The 22,429-nt window shown below is 39.1% G+C and overlaps 1 protein-coding gene across 1 annotated transcript; it reads left to right on the top strand.

Annotated features, from left to right (window-relative positions):
- The first annotated feature begins 893 nt into the window (after nucleotides 1-893).
- zgc:63587 (septin-2) lies at nucleotides 894-22,106 on the top strand. Its single transcript, XM_029509709.1, has 12 exons — nucleotides 894-1,028; nucleotides 5,659-5,714; nucleotides 6,049-6,148; nucleotides 6,245-6,331; nucleotides 6,775-6,898; nucleotides 7,546-7,680; nucleotides 8,164-8,281; nucleotides 17,980-18,081; nucleotides 18,264-18,409; nucleotides 18,566-18,649; nucleotides 18,744-18,801; nucleotides 20,832-22,106. Exons 2-12 carry the CDS (start codon nucleotides 5,688-5,690, stop codon nucleotides 20,895-20,897), a joined length of 1,047 nt encoding a protein of 348 aa, XP_029365569.1. The 5' UTR covers nucleotides 894-1,028; nucleotides 5,659-5,687; the 3' UTR covers nucleotides 20,898-22,106.
- Nucleotides 22,107-22,429: the final 323 nt, after the last annotated feature.

Here is a 22,429-nt window from a genome sequence, read left to right as displayed (position 1 = left end):
CTTGCACTTCGAGAAATCCCAATTCTCTGCCTTTCAATTTCCTTAGTGTCTACAGAAAGCGCAAAAAGTATCCCTATGTGAGGATCCTTTTGATTGGAACATAACATTATATGAATAAAAAAAAAAAGTATTCTTAATTCTAAGATAATGATGGTTCAGTTGTGTCCCTTTTTAGTTATTTATGATTATGGCACTATAGTATGAGGTAGACTGGGTGGTTGTAAACCAGCCATAGTAAAATAATTTCCAATCTATTTATTTATTCTTCTCATCAGAAAATGTCTTTATATTTATTTGTTTTTCTTGATTGCTCAATTAATTGAATTTTTAAAAATGCTGAAAGCAAGTAATGTCTTCACCAGAGCCTGTTTTACACCTGCTATTCACACACAAATACTTTTGTCAAACCAACAACCCGAACTTAAAAAGGATTAAAAGTTATGTGACTACAATACAGATAAAAAATTTGGCTAATTAATAGGAATCAACCAGAAGCAGTGTTTGTTTGACGTTTTATATGAGTTGTGTTTGGGTTCGTATGCAAATATCTCCATTTGTGGATAAAAACTATCAAAGTAATGTGGTAGATTTCGATATTTCTCTCTGCAAATGTACTGGAGTAGAAGTTTAAAGTGGTTTGAATTATTATGCATTAGCTCAGTTTTAGTTTATGGGTTACACAGCTGGCATTAGACATTTTTCACGAAGTTGAAATTGTCAGCGGCTCAAACGGGAACCATTGAAGAAACTGCAACCCTTGGGCAGCCATGTTGGCTCCGGACACCAACGTCCTTATAAGGGTCAGCGCTTTGGGCCGTTGAGCCAAAATGGCGTCAGTCGCTCTGCTGGAAAGCCGTTGGACAAGAGAAGCTTCAGGGACGAGGGCGGACTCACGGGAACGGTTTCCGGGTTTCCCTTCCTGGGCTGGGACGGTGGCGAGAGACCAAAAAACAATATATATATATATATATATATATATATTAAAAAAAATCTCCAGTTGATTAACTATAAATCCTAATTCCGCTGAGGTAAGACTGACCGGTGTTTTGTTGTCGTGCTTTGTTCACACACTGTTGCGTTGAGTCGGGGCGGCGGTTGAAGCCGAGCTGGCAGCAGGACACCAGCCGCGGTAACAACTGTTGCATGCTAAAGTTTGACATGTAAACTTTCAGCGCTGCGTCGCAGTCAAATCCACTCTCAAACATGTCCGTCTGATTTATTTTACTCTTACAAAGGAAATGCGTTTTGGAGACGCGACGGTACCAAGGTTAGCGCTGTGTGTGGAAAGTGTCTTTGTCATTGTCCCAGTTGATGTTTGGTGGACTGACAGACAGACAGACAGACTGGGTGTGGTGGACACCCAACAGACCCAGAGGCCTGCCCGTGAATGAATTTTCAGCTATCTCAAACCATTATCCAAGGATCCATCTCCCGGTTTACTAAGCTCTCAGGAGAACATTACAATTTTTAAAAGAAATAAACAACAATCCTGATTTTTTTTTTAACTCATAATTTCCCAATTGTCTCAGTTCTTAGTCTGTTCAAACTCCCCACACTTCAGTGGGCCGAAATATTTTTATGCTACTATCATATAAAACCAGCGTCAGAAAACATCATATATTTCTTGTGTAACATTCCTGACCTCTGAAATCGCTTTCTAACATCTGAACCCTCGTTGACCTCAGATTGTACAGAACATTCTGGCAAAATAATTTTTCTGTTTAGACAACTTCACAATAACAATGGGAAACAATAACGTATTCTCATTATGTATCTAAGATGTGGCTGAGGGCCACTATTGAAGAACTATCATCCATCTTCGCTGGTGTTTTTGGCTCAGTGAAAACATGTACATTCCTCTTCCCTTCTTGTTGAGTGGTGAACAGTATGGGCATCACAGTAGACTGCAGAGATGTAATCTTAAACTGGCAGATTCAGAATCTACCACGCTTTTTACTCAGTTGGACACAGATCAATTTGATTTTGTAGTGGGAAAAATTCAGCACCATCACCGCTTTCTCACCTTTCCCCTTCCTGTAACCTTGCATCACAAACACTGAATGCCACACAGGCAGTAAGGAAGACGTTGGTCTTGCACTAATGGGCTGCAAGGTGGCGTTTCCTCCCGTGCTTCACTGTGGCGTGAATGGAAAAACAAAGCTTGATTAATTTGGACAAACCAAAATGGACCTTGGCTGTTAAATGCAAGAGGTTTAAATGATGTTACGCAGCAGGATATCTTAATTCACTACTTTGTTTGAAGGAGTGAAGGAAGAAAGACATATTAGAAATACTTCCTTTGTTTTATTGTGATACACTGCAATCTGATAACCTAAACACTTTAAATTAAAAAATTATATGTTTTAGGTTTGGATACATATTTCTGTGCTGTATGTAATTTTATTATTACTACGTCAACTAAAACATTTAGAAGTGAAGTCACTTCATACATGATTGATTGTTTGTGGCTAGTACAGCAAACCAAAAACCTGCCAAATTCAGATATGTCACTGCAACTTGGTATTCTTGTATAATTAGCCATCAAAATGTTGTGTGATTCATTTGTTGCTGGTTGTCTTATCATTTAAAAACTTGTCATTTCTTCTCTAGTTCAGTTGTAAAATTTACTTGAATAATGTGTCATTGTTGGACTTCTTACTGTAACCCCAGTTTTAGTTTCACCAATCATCAATGTGTTCCACCTTAAGTTAATTGTCCTGTAACAGCTGCGTGAGCAGTACAGTGTTAGAATAACATTTTTGTTTGCCTGAGATATGTTTATAGTCATTTCCTCCCCTGTCTCATCATCATAAATGGGCCATCCTGTGCTTTAAACACTGTGTGTTATGAACAACCCTGCTGGTTTCCTCATGGTTGAAAGGCTTTTTCATTCCGCCTATTGTGCCTGCCCCTTCCCTGTGGGCAGTTGGAATTAATTCTTTTTAAAGCCCCAGCTTAAAAACAGGTATCATATCTGTATCACTGTTGCCCGCTCCTACCACCCTCAGTCCCCAAGGGCGACTTAAAAGTCAAGCCCCCATGTTCATTTGGGTTAGTTGTTTGTGTACGTCTGTGTGTATGCATTTATATGTGCCAAACGTCACCTTATTATGCTCAGGATGTATGGGGTCCCCATTGCTATTATCAGTCGCCAGTAAATTAACATAATTGTTTCGACGCCACTGAGTTAACTTAATCTCCATGGTGTGAAATTATTGCATCAGTGTTTCCAGTAAAAGCAGAAAGTCTTTAATCCGTGGAGAGCTGGTGTTTGGACCCTGAAGCCACCAGTCAGGAAGGTAAATAGTTCTGCTAGTGGCGCTGCACGTTCATGGCTTTATTGCAGCCAATAAATCAATTGTAAACTCATTATGTGCCAAAAAGCTTGGCTTAACTATGGTGGCATTTTTCCCTTTTGGCCCAAACTGTTAAATCCCCCCCATGTCTGACCCGTTGGTAGCTGTGTGTATGTGTGTGTAAGCAGCTCAGCAGCCTGGCCGATTAAATGGCCATTATTAAGAGAGTATTGTGGAAGTGTACCTCCCGCCTGTATGTCCTGTAGTGTTGTCTTTGTGATATTACAACTGCGATATTGGAATGGTTTAATAAATCTACAGCTGGACTAATGCTGGTTCCCACAGAGCCTGTTGAGGAATGATAGCATAATAGTGGTGTGTGTATGTGTGTGATACTAATGGATATGCCTGTGTGGGCTGCTTAGATATTCATTAACAATGAAAACACATTTATTATTGTCTTTGTTATGTTTTAGGGCTGAAACTAATGCTTAAACCACAGTTATGTTGTGGTTTGAGGAGTGGGAGGAATGCAGGATTGTTTGATCCATCACTCAGCCACTATTTCTGTGATATGATACTGGGCACGTCCACTACGCCCAGCAGGTTCGTCTCAATGACAATGGTGATCTGTGAAATGTTTACTTATAGATCTCTCCATGTGCTAGATAGATTCCTACATATTCAGCAAAGAGTTTAACCATTTTCACGTCTGCAGTAGTCCCCGGAATATTCCTCTATAAGATTTTCCCGTAACATGTTGAACATGATGACCATTTTACCTTCCAAACAGCGGCTGTAAACTCAGTGCTTTCTGTTGCCATTTTGATTCCGATTTAAGTAATCCTTTGGTTTAAAAGATTTTAGAATTTCATGGAAATTCACACTTTCCTAGAACCAAGCTGCTGACACTTTGAGACTAACATTCAACGAACTTTCCAGATTCCAAAAAATAGTATACTTTCAATAAAGGAAGTAGTTATATTTAAGTCGCAAGAACCAATGAATTTGCGTTTTTTTTTTTTTTTACACAAACAACTTTTTGGCTAAATTATTACAATGGCTTACAATTATACTCACAGATGTCATCTTGAGTTAAAGCATCTTGTTGGGTGCTCATTTTTAATATTGTGTTTGTTCTTTTTTTTTTTTTTTTTTTTTAAATAAGGCCTCAGTTCCTCTCCAATGTTTTTAGTGGGTTATCCTTTTGACCTCCTTGGCTCCTTACCCCATAACCTGACACTGTGATGGGCAGGTGTCTCACCCTGCTGTCCTGTACATTGCCAGTGCTGATGGTGGTTAGGGGGTAAGGCACGTGTTCTCCCTCCTCTCTCAGCTGAGCTGTCCTGTGTAGGAAAAGCTTCAGGAACAAGAGGGATAAACAGCTATTGTTTGCCTTGTTCGCCTGCTGAAACCACCCTGTCAGTATGCGAGATCTCTGCCCACTTTCTTGTAGATACAGAGGGCCCCCTGAATACCATCTAATGAATGGAAGGGTTCCCCCAAGTCTCCACAAATTTGTCTTTACCATATGCCAATGGAGAGAGGTCAGTTCAGGTTGCCATGCCACCCCCCACCTCCCTTGCTGCCATTATGTAACCAGAGGGCATCTCCATTTGGCAGGACAACGCAGCCTGCCTCTTTCTAATGCTTATCACACTCCACCTGTCAAGGGCCTGTGTTTTGGTGATAAAATGGAGCCCGTTCTTCCTGCTCACTCATTATGTAGCTAATTTATCAAGAGGGCTTGTTGCTCTGTCGTCTGCTTTGGGTCATAGATTGGGGCAGGAGCACGAGGTACACTAGACTGTAACAGTTTAATGGGAGTCTGGGAACAACGTTGTTGCCCAGAGCTCTTAATCTTTGTCCTTTCCGTGTGATAGTGTTAGAAAACCTGGTAATCGTGATTTTGAATGAACATTTCAACATGACTTAGTGGTGCAGTTATTTGAGTTAACAACATAAATACTCTGAGCTGCAGTCTGGGTTTTGACACTTAAAAAAAACTAGCCACATGAAGAAAATTCTTATTAAGATTATTGGGTCTGTATTGTTTTTTTTTTCCTTGCATCTTGAAAAAGTAAGTGATCTTTGTGGATAGATAAAGCATAAGTTAGACGGCAGAAAACAATCAATGCCATTTGCAGATTTTTTTTAATGATTTGGAGAAATGTTTTCACAAATTAGTATGAGAGACAATTATGAATTAATTATGAATTCTTGCAGCATAATTTCTTCTTGATGCATGTAAGAAGTGGTTTGCTATTGGTAGCACCGAAATTCTCATTAAAAGTTTTAAGATGATTTTTTTCCCTTTTGATTTACTGCTGCATCTCTTTCTTTTTATTTCTCCCACCAACAGGCTTGTCAGACATCCCGTAAACCGTAGCAATGTCTCAGTCTGGAGAAAAGGGGAAGGTAAGTTACAGGAAGAATTGAAAACGCATGACAGTTTTCACTGTGATTTATGACAAATCATCAGAGTACAGGAGGAGCTTCTAATAAGGCAATCGTGATTAAGACTCATGGTACTTGTAATCTCATGCACACACGCTTGCACAGGCATCCAGAGAGGATATCCTGTATAAATACAAGTGTTTCATATCTAGGCTTTATTGGCTGTTGGAATTTCTCAATGATATGCATCATCATCAATCTCATTTTCACCTTTACATGTACTGTACACCTCATAAAATATTAGGTCTTTATCATAACTTGACTGTTAATGTTTGTATCTTTTCATGCTGTACAGTTCCCAGATGCTGCAGGTTATGTAGGTTTTGCCAACCTCCCAAACCAAGTGCACCGAAAATCAGTCAAAAAGGGGTTTGAATTTACTTTAATGGTTGTAGGTGAGTGAAAAAGTCTTTTCATGTGAGCTAATGTTCCCCAGATGTATGATTTCTCTTGGGAATACAGATTTATCTTCCTTTCTTATTTGTTATCAGGGGAGTCTGGTTTGGGCAAATCGACACTTATAAACAGCCTGTTTCTGACTGATCTCTACCCTGAACGCTACATCCCTGGTGCTGCAGGTACACATCCCAGTACACAGACACACACACACATGCATGGATGTGCACAAATATCCACAGTGCAATAATACAGAAATGTCTGCTACAATACCTCCTGCAGAGCAGTATTACAAGAGGAATGTTGGGAATGCCTTAGTCTCAAAATATGACCCTACCCTTATGATTTGACTTAGATAAGTGCTTATGCTGGCTCAACAACAATTATCCAGACCCTCCCTGGTCAGTTTGTGCAGATAAGAATGCACACAGTCCTTTTTTAGATGACAAAAGCCATGACTTAATTTTTTGAGGGGTATCAATCTTTCAAAGCCTGCTGTTGTATCAGTGAAATGGCTTCTGTTTGCGTGTATCTCAGGCAGAAATGTTGCATTTCAGTGTTGTGCATCCACATGGTTACTGATTTGGCTGCAACCATCAAATATTCTTGTACATCCACTCCGCAGAGAAGATTGAGCGGACAGTGCAGATTGAGGCATCAACTGTGGAGATCGAAGAGAGAGGAGTGAAGCTTCGCCTTACTGTGGTTGACACCCCTGGATACGGTGATGCCATCAACAGCCAGGACTGGTGAGTTTGTGTACTGTGGAGGAGTCAGGAGTGATTAAAAACTTGGGACAGTTTCCTGTCCAGTAGGCTGTCTCATCCCTCCCTCCTGTCCTCAACAACTCCCTTTCTCAAATTTCACCCTAAACTCCTTATTTCCTACCTCTCCTCCCTCTGCATTCCCTACGTCTAGATTTACTCTCGCATACATGTGCGTGTTTGCTTGTGTGGCGTCCCTGTCCAAGATCTATTTCTTGTAGACTGTCCTGGCACAGCTATATTTTTAAACTGCTGCACTCACGTATTCTCCTTTTTAAAGGCTTTAAAATTGTTCACTTGCCTTTTGCTTTTTTCTGTAGAATGAGCCTGAGTTGCCTACTCAATATGACATTGTAAATGTTCAGACGTGTATCAGTTAAGTCATAGACGTTGCAGAGGTCACTGAAATGAGATATAAGCGTTTTAACCTTTTTCTTTCAAAAAGCACATTTTCTGTCTCGAAGATAATTTAATGCCTTCGTGTTAACTCTATCTTGATCACACCAGCTATTCAGTCGTACAGACAAAATATTTGATTTCCTCTCCTTCTCATTCTCTTTTAATGGTAGAATAGAATATATGTATTTGTTTTGTTTGATTAACGAGGCCTATGTCTTTTCTTCTGGTGTCAGCTTCAAGACCATCATCCAGTACATTGACAATCAGTTTGAACGATACCTCCACGATGAGAGTGGGCTGAACAGAAGACACATAGTGGACAATAGGGTGCACTGCTGCTTCTACTTCATATCTCCATTTGGACATGGGTAAAGACACAAACACAGATTAACAGTTGAAGGTGATTATGTCCAATTGGAGTTAGTCATGTGTGATCGAGTACAACACTTGAAATTAAGACATTGGAAAATACACTTCCATTGTTAAATCCACTATGGGATAAAGCCGCATTCCTTTCCCCATTTGAATTTTTCAAGACATGTTTACAATTAACCAACCGTATCATCAAGCAGACAAACGATGGTCGCAGGACTTCCTCATTTTGGATAGGATATCTCTCACTTATGAGTAACCCTCACCCACCACAAACATTTTGTATGCAACAGTGGGTGCTGTCTGTGGTTTACTTTACACGTCCACATTTTTTTTTTCCTCATATGATGAAGAGACAGTTATCGAATGTGAACCTCTTAAGTTTGTCTTTGTTTCCAATGCTATCAAGTTATTCTCCCTTCACATATTCTCCCTCCCTGCCCTTTTTTTTAATCTTCTCTTCCTTTTGTCTTTCTCAGTCTAAAGCCTCTGGATGTGGAATTTATGAAGGCCATTCACAGCAAGGTCAATATTGTCCCAGTCATTGCCAAAGCTGATACATTGACACTTAGGGAGAGGGATCGACTGAAGAGAAGGGTGAGGTTGACACTTGCACACTAACACACACTGTTATATGTAATCATCTTTCCCCTAGATTTGATTCTTGGCTCAAAAAGCCTGGAATGTCTAAGCACTTGTTTTCAAAATGTTATGTGTTTGTTTTTGTCCCATCTTTGGGTCTAGGGAAAGTTGATCATTAAACAATACTCTAATAATAGCAAAATCACTTCTCCAGCCATATTGGCAAGCTTTTGTGTCAAACATCTTTTGTGTTTGTGTGATAAAGCACACATGCACTTCCCTATTTATTTTTAGTGATTCAATCGGTTATATTCTTGTGCTACTGATGATACAACCAGATTGTTCAGTACAAGTACAAAGTGGGACATCATAAAGGAAGAATCAAGAAAATTAGTTTGTACCTATACAGTATAGATAGAGATCCTCAAGTCCAGTCTCAGCTCACCCCACTTCCTCTTGGAGGGGGCCCAAGTGTCCGCCTGCCTGTTCGCTCCTGATTTTCCTGCTGTCCAGAGGGTGAGAGGACAGATGAGTACAATACCACAAACCCCCTATGAATGTGCAACATGTTCAGCTGATAACCTCTCACATGAAAGAAGATCTTTAAAAGCTAACCTTGTGCTTTGTTTATTTTTTTAGAAATGAATTGAAGTAAGCTGTTTTAATTAATCATTAGAAATTAATGGAAAATTATTCTGTATTTTCTAGAACGTGGAGATTGCTGATTTTCTGATTGCATTTTCATGAATATATGATATAATTATTAGTATCTTTGGTTGCTGGACAATTCAGACAAATTTGAAGACGTTAGATGCCACCTTACTTGTAGTTATACAACAGTCTTCACTGATGTCTGACATTTTACAGGTGCTGATTAATTATAAACATAAAAGTTAATAATAGAAGTTAGTTAGTTGCTGCTTGAGATCAAAAACATGGGCTGTATGTGGAAACTTACTTTTTCATATCAGCTAGTTTTACGGTGATTTTAACACAGAATTAGTATTTCTCACCACCTTCCCTGCGTGTCCAAACCTCCCACTTATGTCTCATTCAAGCCTCGAAGCTGGTGGTCTGGCAGGCTTGGGCTAAAGACTGACTGTAGTCCAGCTCTAGGAGTCTGCTTTGTTTCAAAGCTCCCACAGTCAGACTGTCTAAAATTGTAGATCCAGCATCTTAGGAGAGGGGTCACAGTTTGGGCTTTAAGGCATTTCTTTTCTTTATTGACTTGCCTAAAACATCAAGATTTAAAGGTTTGTCAAAGTATCAAAATTCAAGGGCTTAGTGATCAATTCTGCATTTTGCACAAGTTACTCCAGCATCAAATTTGAAATTCCCTACTGAATTGTCCTTAAGGGAACTGCCAGTTGAATTGTATTCTGTTGTGTTGTTTTGTGTTTTTGACCTTCCTTGACCCTTTTGAGTGTTTCTCTGGCACTTAAGATGAATAAAACTGTGTTTCCTGCCAACACAGACCCCCGCCCGTAACTTCAGAAATCCCCCAAGCTGGTTGGTTTTCTAATCTGGCAGGCAGTGTGTAGCAGGTCAAGTGTCCTGATAAGAGTTTAATGTCAGTGTTTTTTCCCTTAAATTAGTTTTTATGTTTTGCTTCTCATTCAGTTAATTGTCAGACATTTTTACGGTGTAAAAGTGAAGCTTACAGGAGAGTGGAAAATGCCTAACCGTATCAAATGATCTCACCTCTTAGCTGCTGAACTGTCCTAAACACTATCTGTGCAGTAGTTTGTTTGCATGCTCTGCTAACTGTTCCCTTAACAGACATTTCCCACTATATACTAAGAAGCAATTAGCTGCTGATTTAAAAAAAAAAAAAAAAAAATGGACAAATGCATGCTGAGGCCCACACACAGATACACAATGTGCAAAAGTACATGATTTTTTTTTATTATTTTTTTTTTTTTTTTTGACAAAATTTAGGAATAATAAATATTTGACAAACGTTAATAGACACAGTTAAATTTAGTTTGACTACATGTACTGTTAGTTTGTTCCTGGACATGTAATCATTGCCAGGAAATGCAGAGGGTTAATTGCAGCATCTGCCCCATATTTTGCAATCGCAGCTCGCATCCCTAAAGAGGGCATATTATTCCTACTATCACTTGTTTAGTCACATTGTGCGCATGCGCAGCTTTTATCTTCTTCTCTTCTTCATTAGTGCTCCTGTGCTCAGAGCAATCTATTTTCTGGCATGCAAATAAACTCGGTCATTACAAATAAATGTAATTGTAATACCTATTCATCTTGCTAAGTGCCTCTCAGGAGAACAAATATATCTTCCTCAAGTATTTGTTGGTTCAATCAGATTACTTAAAGTGGCTCCACGCTATGTGTTCCTGATTCCTGCTGTACAGTCCGGTACAGTGCAGTGGGGCACCAGGCCTTCCTTTAAGTTCAGGGTTCCAGCAGCCAAGAACCTGCCAGAAAGCCGGGTGTGGGAAGATGATTGATAACTCTGCGTCTCTCCCACAGTATTTATTAGTTTGTTTTTTTTGCAGGGTTCTTTGTCACCATGCTGAGCTATTTGTCTCACAGTAAATAGGACCCCTCCTCTCAAAGCTTGTCCAGTCCTTTCACTTATTAGGGGGAAACAGCTTGTACTGAACAATAAAAATTTCCTGCAATGTTTCAAGACTGTTCCATTGACAAGACAGAACCTGTGGGCCGGTACAGCTTAGACTCAAAAACTCAACAAATTTCCCACCTTTCAGCTTTCATCCCCTTAGTTCTGCTTTCCTCTCTCCCATTCTTTCCTCTGCTGGCAGGGCTTTACTCAGCTGCCTCCTACTTTCTTCATCTGCTTCTTTGTGTCCTTGTTTTTAATTTGCTCTAATGCCAATTTCCTTCTCTGTGGTCTATGTAGTCCCTAGTTCATAAGTTGTCCTGAGGAGGGTATATTGAGGGAATGATCCTCTCAGTCTGGGACCTCGCAATCATATCCTGTGTGAGGCTTTAGTCTCAATCTGCTTTACTGGTTGTTTTCTATTTGAACTTTGACGATAGTGCCCAGCTGGTTTAGACTGGAATCCTGATTGAAAGAAGTAAAAAGCACTCCTTTACTTTGCACAAAAGACTACTTTTCATGTGTTTATGTTTTTGTAAAATTTTACCAATACAGCAATGGATCAAACGGCAGATTCTCTGGGACTTCAGATAGTTTGTTAGAACAAAAGCTAAAATTGAAGCTGAAGCCTTTACATTTTTACACTTAAATCTCAAAATTATTAAATTAGAAAATAATCTACAGGAAAATCTCAAATGATAAAATATTTTACTTTTGGAAAATAACCTATGAATTTTTGGTGTTGCCACCTGTGCAGCTGAAGGTAGTACAGTACGTACAGTAGTGGCTCAGACATCTCAGAAACACATGCCACTAAAACCAATTTGATATTTAACTAACTTCAACTAATTAAAGTAATTTGATGTTTTGATTTGATGTCACTTTATTGCATTCAAGCTGAATGAAAAAAGCAGAATGCAATAGGCTACATCTGGTGCGTCATGAAGACACCAAGGCACGCAGCCAGCATTCAGGACTCTTAGGCTCAGCTTCAACACGCAAAGAGCTCTGACCACACTACAAATGTGACGGAATGAGCCTCCACGAGTCATAATAAAAAAGGTGAAAAAGTAAATAAGGAAGAGGATAAAGCACTATAGATGTTTAAACTAGCTTGTCCCTAAAACAAGTGGGATGATCACCATCATCCCACAGAAGTTACATATGGCAAGCACATTTTTTTGGGGTTTGGATTAGTTGTAGGGACAGACATCTGTTCTGGGGATTCTTGGTAGTTTTTCTGACTTTTCTTTTGTTAATGTTCTAATTGATATTGGGATGATATTGTATTGACCAAAATTAAGGGATCTATCATGGTATATATTTTGACCATATCATCTGGCCCTAGTGGAGAGTCAAAGGTTTTCTTCTAAGCGAGGGGTCAGCAAGGTCAAGAGAACCAACTCCTCCTCTATTCTCGCATCAGGCAGCATCCAGCAGACAATAGTTCTTCCCTTTTACTTCGCTCTTCTCCCTTCAGGTTTCCTCCCTTCTTTGCCTTCTCCCCACATCTTTTGTTGTTTCCCTCATCGTTCCTCTCTCCTCCACTTTATTTCCTCACACCAAAATCCTCCCTCATGTTTGTCACCTCACCTGCCATATTTTACTCCTGGCCAAGGCAGTGTCATACTTTTCCCGTGATTGTCTGACTGGCTGTCTATCCACCAAACTCCTGTTATGTGAACCTGCTCCACAGCTCCACTGGGAGACATTATCAGTGCTAGACTGCTTGCACTGGCCAGTATTGTCACCACATTTTCCTAAATAGCAATAACAGAAAGTGAAGCAGCAGAGGGTTAACCTACGTGGCCAGATCTGTTGGTTATGAAATTACGAGGCAAGGTATAAGCATATGATTAAAGATTAAAGATGATTAAAGATTAAAGATGCGTAGTGATGTGGACTTCGCTTTCATTTTTGATGTATGTGTGTGTGTGTGTGTGTGTGTGTGTGTGTGTGTGTGTGTGTGTGTGTATATATATATATATATATATATATATATTTCTTTTTTTTTTTTTTTTTTTTTTTTTTTTTTTTTTTTTTTACTTCGATGCTTGTGTGTGTGTGTGTATGTTTATGAGTCCTTTGTCAGCATGAGCCCAGTGCGTTTCCTGCCAGTGTTTCAAACACGCAGATGTATTTATTTTTCTGACCCTCTGCAGTCATTGTGTCAGGGCATTCAGCACGTCTCTGCAGATCTTTTAAACAATAAATATGAATTTTAGTTCATGTAGTACAAGCCCAGAAGATCGTTAAAAACAGCAGGTTTCTTTGTTTGTTTTAGGACCAACCTGAAAAGATGGTTTCCGGACATTGCTGTGCTGCTAATGAGTCACTATTTGCTGTGTGGCTGAAATCTAAAAGTCACACTGTCCTCTTCTAAAGCTCACTTCAGATTACATGAATAGTTGGCTTGTTCCTCTCCATGCTTTTTGATCATAAGGAGAGGTGGGTGGTCTTAACTGTACTAATACTTAGCCCAGACAATAGGAGTGTGGGTGTGTGGATGTGTGCGTGCGAATGTGTTGATCACCATTACTCATATGATGCCTTCTCGTTACCATGGCGGTGGGGCTTCCTCTGTACCTCCTGGTAGAACAAATCCAGCTGTTCTGGCTGATCCGTTCCTGTCCGGACTGTCCACTCATTCTCAAACTCTGACTTGGTATATTTGGAATGTGTTTCTCTGCATGCAAGTGATGCTTTTGTCTTTAATCCTATGAACAAAAAGTCATTGTGCCTACCCATACGTGGGTTTGGGTTAGGACATATACTTCCTTAGTTTGAGATGATATTTGAACAGCTGGCGGGATTACCTCTATATAGTCTCTGTTGGTCTGACATTGAGTGGCTGAAAATGTAAGCAGACTTTATAGCTCTTTCCAGACTAGTCTCCATCTTTGGTGATCCACTGCAGCTTCAAAGCTGCACACACACAACTCCTGAACTCTTCTTACTCCTGACGCCAGATTATACGAGTTTGCATAGTGAGGCAGCGGGTCACCATGTGTGTTCGTGTGGGATGCTGGTATGAGGTTTAAGTCCCTCTGATGACCCCCCCCAGATCAGGTTTTGTCATGGTTCCCTCACCCCCTCAGACTCCCTGCAGGCAGAAGAAAGCCAGTGAGTTCAAAGGAGTTTCATGGCAAGAGAGAAGCATTTGTTCTCTTGTGTCTTATGGTTGAGAAATTAAGTTTGGAAACTGGAGAAAAGAGGAATCAAGGAATTGGACTTTTGCTTTTGTCTAGTAATCTTTTAATTTATGAGTCAACCAGTCCAAAACTTAAAAGGCTTTTAACCTCGATTTACAATGATTACATCATATTAATTATAGTATTTCTTACTTTATCAAATAGTATCTTGGCCTTCTATGTGGAAGGAGTCCATTTTTCCTTTTTTGGTTGTCCAGTACAAATATTTTACATAATTTATAAGCCTGAATTCATCAGACTCACTGGTGTCTCATTTTCTTTTTTTGTTGTGGAAATATAAGGGTCAGTTTTACTAGATAGATTTCTGCCTCCTACTCTTACTGTTAACAGTTGAATGTAACTTATGTTCCTACTTGCTTTCACTTTTCTCCAAAGCGCTATCAAAACTAATTTTGCGAGATGAAAACATCAGGAAACTAGAATTACCACCTTGCAGTTGTATGCCTCTGCCAAGTTGGAGGAAATATGGTCTCATTCTCTCCTTCCTGAGGTACAGCATTGAATAATGGCCAGAAGTGTTTCCTTCAGAACATTATGATGCCAGTGAAACTGACCTTTTAACATTTTAACATATAACGTTGACAATTTAATCCTAATGGGCATTTGTACTAAACTGTGTCATAAAAGTGCATAAATGTAAGAATTGGCCAAGAAGTTGTTTTTTTTTTTTTTTTTTTTGTAAGGTAACAAAGGCACTGACCTTTTTACTTTGACCGCTAAATTCTTTTCAGTTCATCCTTTAATCAAGTGAATGTTTGTACCACAACTAATTAAATTTCCCGTTGTTGGTAAGTGTATTGCATTCACAAGAATGCAACATCACTGTGACCTTGAACTTTTACCTTTCCCCACAAAAAAATTTATCAGGCTTTTAAGGCTAGCGAATTGTATTGAATTCCATCATTTATTCAGCTGAAAAAAGAAGAAGCAGCACTCAAAAGACAATTTTAGAACATTTTACATAAAGGCCATTAAATGGATTTAGAGGCAACACAAGGACACACTTTTTTATTCACTGGATTGTAGATGCAGGTGGAACTACAGGAGTCTCATAAAGACAGAGACCACTCAGGAAAATGGATTTAATGCTGACGTCAAAATGTTCCTTTTAATAAACTCTGAAGTCTTGGAAAAAGAGGGCCCCTTTTCCTCAAGGTGTTTTCTCAGTATAAAACATGTGAAAGCTCATCAGAAGTGGCAGTGATGCACCGTTTCATTCCCATGGCCACTCTTCAGCAGCCGGCAGCACGCTGCCTGGTTACATAAACATTACATAAAAACACTGTTCCTTAGAGTTCCCAATCCTTGATCTTCTCAATCAGGGTTGATTAGTGTCAAGGTACAGTCTGATTGTTTTGTTGAGTGGATATTTTTTCTCTCTTTGCATTGTTGATTTCCTTGGGTCCATGGGTGTACTTCCAAGCATTGTTCCCTGTTACAGTGTTGGTCTCCTCTGTCCTCTACTATCACATGAGACAACTGTGTAACTGTGTGTTTGTGCATGCAATCACTAATCACTGAATGTCAGAACTTTAGTGGTCACCACAATCCCTTCTTTCGTTTCTTTGCCCTTTTCTTTGACAGCTCTTTGTTTTCCTCACCATTTGTTTGTCCAGAATTTGTTTCTCATTACTTAAAAGGTGTTTGAGTCATTCATATTTTTGTGGTTTCGCTTGTGAGAATGAGAAAATCACGAAAATATTATTCCCTTGGTTGGCTGTCGTGATGAAATGGTTGATCCCTATAATGATGGGTTTGCACCATGTTGTATTATGATTGGAGGTTTTGGTCGTACCTGCTCTGCGATGGTAGAAAAGCTGCTTAAAGGTGTCCCCCATGACTTCACCCTGTGTCATTATGTCTATGTATAGACCCAGAGGTATGCTATATTTGGGTTACACAAAACCGCTACAGTATTTTTAATACTGCTATTCCCAGAACTGAGCAATGAATATTGACTATACAGGTCTCTCATGATTCACCTGCTCTTTGCCTCATTTCTAGTCCATTTTCTAAATGAACACCCACAGCCCCACCACCTCACTTATCATAACTGGCAAACATGATGAAATAATTTGCCAAACAATGCTTAATATTCAACATTGTGAGCCAGAAACATAAGGCAATAAATCTTGGGCTTCCTTTTCTAATTAATACCGAGAAAGAGTCTTGTGAGGCATTGTTAGTCCACCGCCCTGACAACACTGAGTAGACCCGAATGGCCAACCATAACAGCTCAGAGAGAGGAGGTAGTAAAAGGTTGCATTAGAGCCCAACAGGATGATCATAAAATCAAAATGGCTCCCACTGCCAACATCTCTGTGCCAATGAAAATACACAACTGTAAGGAGGAGGAGATGTTGGTGTAACATTAGGGTTTAAGGCTTACATTGTGTACAGTAAATCAGCAGGAGGCAACAGGGATTTGGAGAAGGCAGTGATTTTAACATTTGATGATCCCTGAAAAGTCTTGATTATAGGTCAGGCCGTACTAAGCACATGTTACGGAACAGAGTAATTCAGGTAAACAGCCATTTTGTAGTTTTTGGCTTAGCTAGGTCTGGAAACAGATGATGGCAGACAACGGACTCATGTTTGTGCAGTGACCAGATGTTTCAGCAAATTAAATGGTAGTTTGTAGTCATAAAATATTTTGTAATCTCTTGGTTGTTTGTGTAACGTATTTTTTTGGTGGTCTTTTTGTTTGATTTTTCCTGTTTTTTATTGCATTTAATCTAAATTTGTATATCTTATCTACTTGTGACTAGATTTGTTATTTGTTTAATTTTTTCCTGCCATTGTGTCATGTGTGTTTATTTTCCCACTGAGTGCACAGTTTCCCCAAATTCACTATGCTCTGCCCCACCAGAGTGATGTTTGTCCACGTTCCAAATGAGAGGAATCTGTAAATTGTGTTTGAGTACATGAAGTTAAAAGAGGCTCTAGTCCGGTGTCTCACTCTCCTCGTGGGCCCTCCATAAGCTGTTTGTTTTTAGATCTGCTCCACAACAATACCCAACTCTCTTTACACACACACTATCTTGTACACACTTTGCACAAAGCTGACTGAGAAAACAAGCGACAGCCATAACAAGGTCTCAAACAGGAGCTGCACTCCATAGGAAAAACCTGCGCTCACTTCCCAGGCTCCTGGCTGACTCACCACTCTCCAGTTACACACTACAGTACATGAAAGCCCCCAAAAGTCAGGAAAGCAACACTTGACATTTTTTGGCTCCATTACATAAGACTGCATTGTGGATTTAAGAAGTCTGCTCTGGTAAAAACAAAAGAAAATGCAGCTTTGATCTTTAAAATAATAAATACTGACATCAGTCCTTGAAGGTAGCAGCAAATAAAGCTCCTTTGTTTTAACTTGTTTCTTCACCGGTCGGTCTGTGAATGGCACAGGGTGAGAACTTTGTGTCTGATTCTTTCAGAACCTGAACACACACACACACACGGACATGGACACATACGCACACACCCCATAATTATTTTTCTGTCTCACCCCTTTTTCTCCATGGGGGGCTTTAATTAAATGTGTTGCTGCAACAACAGGTAGTCACTCACCCTCGCATTAGTCTATAGGGCTGTCTTACTTTCTGTTTATGGGTCAGAGCAGCAGCTGTTATTTTGTCCATATGAGTCAGAGTTTACAGTGAATGAAGGCATTTTATAAATATATGTTTCGATAAATTAGAGAAGCCAATGTGGATTTTGTAATGAGCTGTACCTTTCATTATCACATTGAACTTGTACTTGCTACTTTATTTGAGCTGAGAGAAGAAAATCTGAAGTAACAATAAAAAGTTAAGATTACCCTTTCATCTCTGTAATAACACCACTGCTGTGTGTAAGACTCTAGTTTTCTCTGTGTACCTTGACCTTCATGTTTTGTGGTTTCCACCTTTCAGATCCTGGACGAGATTGCAGAGCACGGAATCAAAATTTATCAGTTGCCTGATGCTGATTCTGATGAGGACGAGGAGTTCAAAGAGCAGACCAGAGTCTTGAAGGTGAGGGAAGGGTGCACAGCTGTTAGGAAACTACAGACATTTCCCTCTGCTGGTACAAGGATGGATGCCACTCTCTTCCTCTGTCCCTTACCTTCCTTTATCACACCACCTCCTGTGATACCTCTGTTTTCTATAGCTATTTCTCCATGGGGATTAACTGACCTTTTATCCTCCAATCCCAGGCGAGCATTCCCTTTGCTGTCATTGGCTCCAACCAGCTGATTGAAGTGAAGGGGAAGAAGATCCGTGGTCGTCTGTACCCCTGGGGAGTTGTTGAAGTAGAGAACCCCGAGCACAATGACTTCCTCAAACTACGTACCATGCTTGTGTGAGTCTCCCCTGGTGATAAAGGAAAAAGAGGAGCTAAACCTTGACAGAACTTTTTCCTCAATAAACATTTCATAAAAGTTCACTGGAGGAATTTAAACAAGTCTCTACTGCCTACTAGTGTGTGAAGTTGGAATTGCATATCTGTCTTTTGTAGGACCCACATGCAAGACCTTCAGGAGGTAACTCAGGATCTGCACTATGAGAACTTCCGCTCAGAGAGGCTGAAGAGAGCAGGCAGGTAAGTTATCACTGCAATCATCACAGATGAGCTTTTCCTGTTTCAAGTGCAGTTCATATATTAAATTCACTTTGGGTTTTTTTTTTCCCTGAAGGGCTGTGGATGAGGATGTGGTTGATAAGGACCAGATCCTGCTACAGAAGGAGGCAGAGGTAAAAATTCACACATAGTGTAAATTTTTTCAAAAATGTCTACCGATTAGTTTATTAGTAATTCATTATTGCTGCAGTATTCAAGTGTGTTAAGAGTTATTGGCTACTGTGATTCACTCCTCCTTTCCTCATCTAACTCCATTATGAGTTTGAATCATAGTTTTTTATAACAAAATGCACCTTTTCCTCGTGTTAAATACACTTGCATCAGGTGGTTCCGTTACTTTTCATTCAAAATTTCTCTTTAAGAGCTTCAATGCTTTATGTTCATTTAGTATGGTAAAAGTAAACTCAAATAGGCTTCAAACTTGCTCTTATTGCTAACGCATCCTAATCCAACACACACTGAAGTTACAGAATTACACAGTATTTATTTACGTCACATTGCAGATTGTGCTCCGCTTGGCAAATTGCTTTTTACAATCATGCAAAATTTTTAAATTATAGCATAATATAATATGGGAGTGCCATTTGGGCTCCTTAAATATCTCTTTAATGTTTATTTTGATAGTTGATCCTCTCCTAGTCTGTGTGTTTATATTCTTTGTAAAATTCAAATATTATATGTATGTAAATAAATGTATTAGGGTAAACGTAGCTTCATATACAATATTTAGAACCACATCTACCACCTGAGTACAATCAGATGGTCTGAACAAAGTTCTAATTTGTATTATTATATCAAATATGTGGCTCAACCCAGGGGTCAGTCCTAGTTTGAGTAAGGTAAAGTTTATTTGTTATCCAGTGTGGATGTGGGCACACGAGTGATATTGTATGAGACAAACGTAAACTCATACTTTAAATACTCTGTAGCATCTGATCACTCAAGTTAGAGTATCCTAAATTAGCCCAGATGTGCTTAAAGAATGGTCTCTAGTAAAGGGTCGAAGCAGAATTACCCCAACTGTGTCGAAAGCTGTCTTGTCAATTCAGTTGTGATTCTAATCTGAAAACTTGTCCCGAACATTATGGCCCCATGTTTACAAGCTGCAACGTCAAGTCAGGAAACATTTCAATTCCTCAGTGACTGTATTCTAGAAAGAGAATCAAAAGCCTTATTTATTTCTTTTGCATTGTTTACCTTTTGTGCCATGGAGCCTGAAGGCGATCAGGCAATAACCTGTTTCCTGATTGCTTTTGATTGCTCTGTTTGTGTTATTGCTGCAGTGCACCATAGTAAGCGGGTGGGGTCCAATCAGAAGTGTTTGTAAACAATGTGCCCTGGCAGGATATGCCATCACTTCCTGCCTGGATGTCCTGGCTTGGTTTTTATGGTGGGAATGACCTCAGAAATCCAAGGAGACAGTGATCTGGTTTTAAGTGAAAGGAAATATTAGAGTAGCTACTGTTACTGTTGTAATATTATATCACAGTTTCCTAGAAAGAAATTGATGAGTTATTAAAAGGAAAATAGAGATGATATTCAACTGTAACTTGTCTGTTGTTCTATAAAACTCTTTGAAAGGGTGGTGAATTGGTATGTATTTTAATCCATTATGGATGAAATAAGACATTTACATTATTACGTTTTCAATTATTTTTTTAAATGGTACAAAAGAAAATCGGTTGTTAAATGTCCTGGTTTTTCTCAATTGGGGGCTTAAAATTGTTGCTCATAATTAACTATCTGAGGTTAAACTGCTGATGTTTCATATTAAGCCACCTGCAGTATAGCCTTGCATTCCAGTTTTTCAGTTGCTAAATAAAATTGTTCCAAATGCAAAAATATCTTTACATGAAGTTCTGCCTTTAGCCACAAGATGGAATACAAGGGAAAAAAATGGTTATTTCTTTAGTTGTCCTGACCATGATGGTTGTATTTTCATTTTGATGGCCCAGTTGTCACTTTCACATTGACATTGTTTACCTTTCAGCTATTTTTTTTATATTAATATCTATGCAGTACTGATATTAATTAATTTCTAATAATTATTAATGAGATATATTTTGTATTAGGCACAAAGCAGCAGAGGGGCTTTTCCTGAAAAACCTAAATTTAATTGAATTTTACTTTTTCTCCCACCTAGCTGAGACGCATGCAGGAGATGATCGCTCAGATGCAGGCACAGATGAAGATGAAATCAGATGACTAATGGGTCAGAGCAGAAGTGAAGCACGGTGATCCCCATCCAGCAACACACATACAGTACACACACAGCTGGTCCTCCTCTGAATCCACCCCTGACTGCCACCAGCCTGCAGACCCACCAGGAGTTCAGGATCACAGCATCTTCATCGGCACAATTCCATGTCTTCCTCATCTTCCATCCAAACATCCATCCATCAGCTGTTCATGACCTTACCACACATTTTTGTTAATTCTAATTTTGTTTGTAGTAGTTGGCTGAGTGGAACTGGACAACATTTCAAGTTTTCTGACCACACATATTGAATATTTGTTGATTTATCATAGAAATGTATCTGTTACTAAGATCTTCATCTTAATTATGGTCCACTGAGCTGCCAGAGACAACGGTACTAAAAGGTTTTGTGATCACACTACCATGTTTACAAAAATATATGCACAAATCCAGATGAAATTGCATTTATTTTGCTATCTACTTAAGACAGTTTTGGACATATTATAACTTAAAAGTAAAGAAACAATTCGCTTGTTGTGTTTTCTATAGGCTGATGGGTAAATCTGAAGCTCATCACCTTTACCTTTTGGATGCTTCAGACCTTCAGCTGCTGATTGCTTCCGTCTTAGATTGCAGTAGCTTCAGTAATATTACCACGATGAAAGGTAATGTGATTATGAACAAGGTTAGACAGGGAACATATTTGCCTTGTTTGATTTTTAGGCTGGGAAGTTTCAATATGCAAGTTGTCAAACGAATACTATTCAGTAGCATCATGTTACGGTTGAACTAAAGTTGTTGATGTTTTTGTATTTATCATTTAGAGCTGCATAATCATAGTCGTGCCAATCTACAACTATGGACTAATCCACTGCGGTAACTTAATTTTTATTCAGTGATGTCATTTAGTAGTCCAATTTGTCCACTACATGTGCAGTTCATCATCTTACTTACTGTAACACTTGGGATTTCCCATCCAATATTGAACTCCCTCCAGCCTTCTGTGAGCAGCAGACTTAACTTTTCTCCAGCAGTGCCATCAAACTTTGCTGTCAGATATTTCTTTGGCATTATTTTGTTTCTCTTGTCTTTTGCCCATATGCATTTTTGCCTGTTGAACTTAATGACACAAACAGTTATTTCTTAACCATGCCACTAAACATTTGTTTTTACGTGTCAACATTTTTTGTATTTCTCTCTGAAATAAAATTTCTTTAGAGAAAGTAAGTTGATATTTGTTTAACTTTGAATGGCACATTCCTAATACATTTCTTAGTCTTAGTCTTATATAGCTGCAATTTCTTGAGGCCAGATAATGTGGGTTATTTGGTCCTCTTAAATCATTTAACTTTTTTTACTTTAGCTGTAACGTTTATTTTTAACTTATCATATTGATCCGTAAAATGTTTACATTTAGCTGGATTGGTCTGTAGCGTTGTCAATGCTTTAGTTATGTTGAGATTTTAGTGCCAGGAGTTAGCAAAACATTTGCTGTAGGAATCAGGACTCATGGTTCCAGTTTGGTGCAGTGATGTTGTTTGTGA

Source organism: Echeneis naucrates, chromosome 9, assembly GCF_900963305.1.
Source record: "Echeneis naucrates chromosome 9, fEcheNa1.1, whole genome shotgun sequence".
NCBI classification, from domain to species: domain Eukaryota; kingdom Metazoa; phylum Chordata; class Actinopteri; order Carangiformes; family Echeneidae; genus Echeneis; species Echeneis naucrates.
This window is presented reverse-complemented; position numbering and strand designations above follow the sequence as displayed.

Coding starts and splice junctions, on each gene's coding strand:
- zgc:63587 (XM_029509709.1), top strand. CDS start 5,688: ATGTCTCAGTCTGGAGAAAAGGGGAAG. Junction 6,332..6,774: donor CTACATCCCTGGTGCTGCAG/GTACACATCCCA, acceptor TCCACTCCGCAG/AGAAGATTGAGCGGACAGTG. Junction 8,282..17,979: donor GGGATCGACTGAAGAGAAGG/GTGAGGTTGACA, acceptor TCCACCTTTCAG/ATCCTGGACGAGATTGCAGA.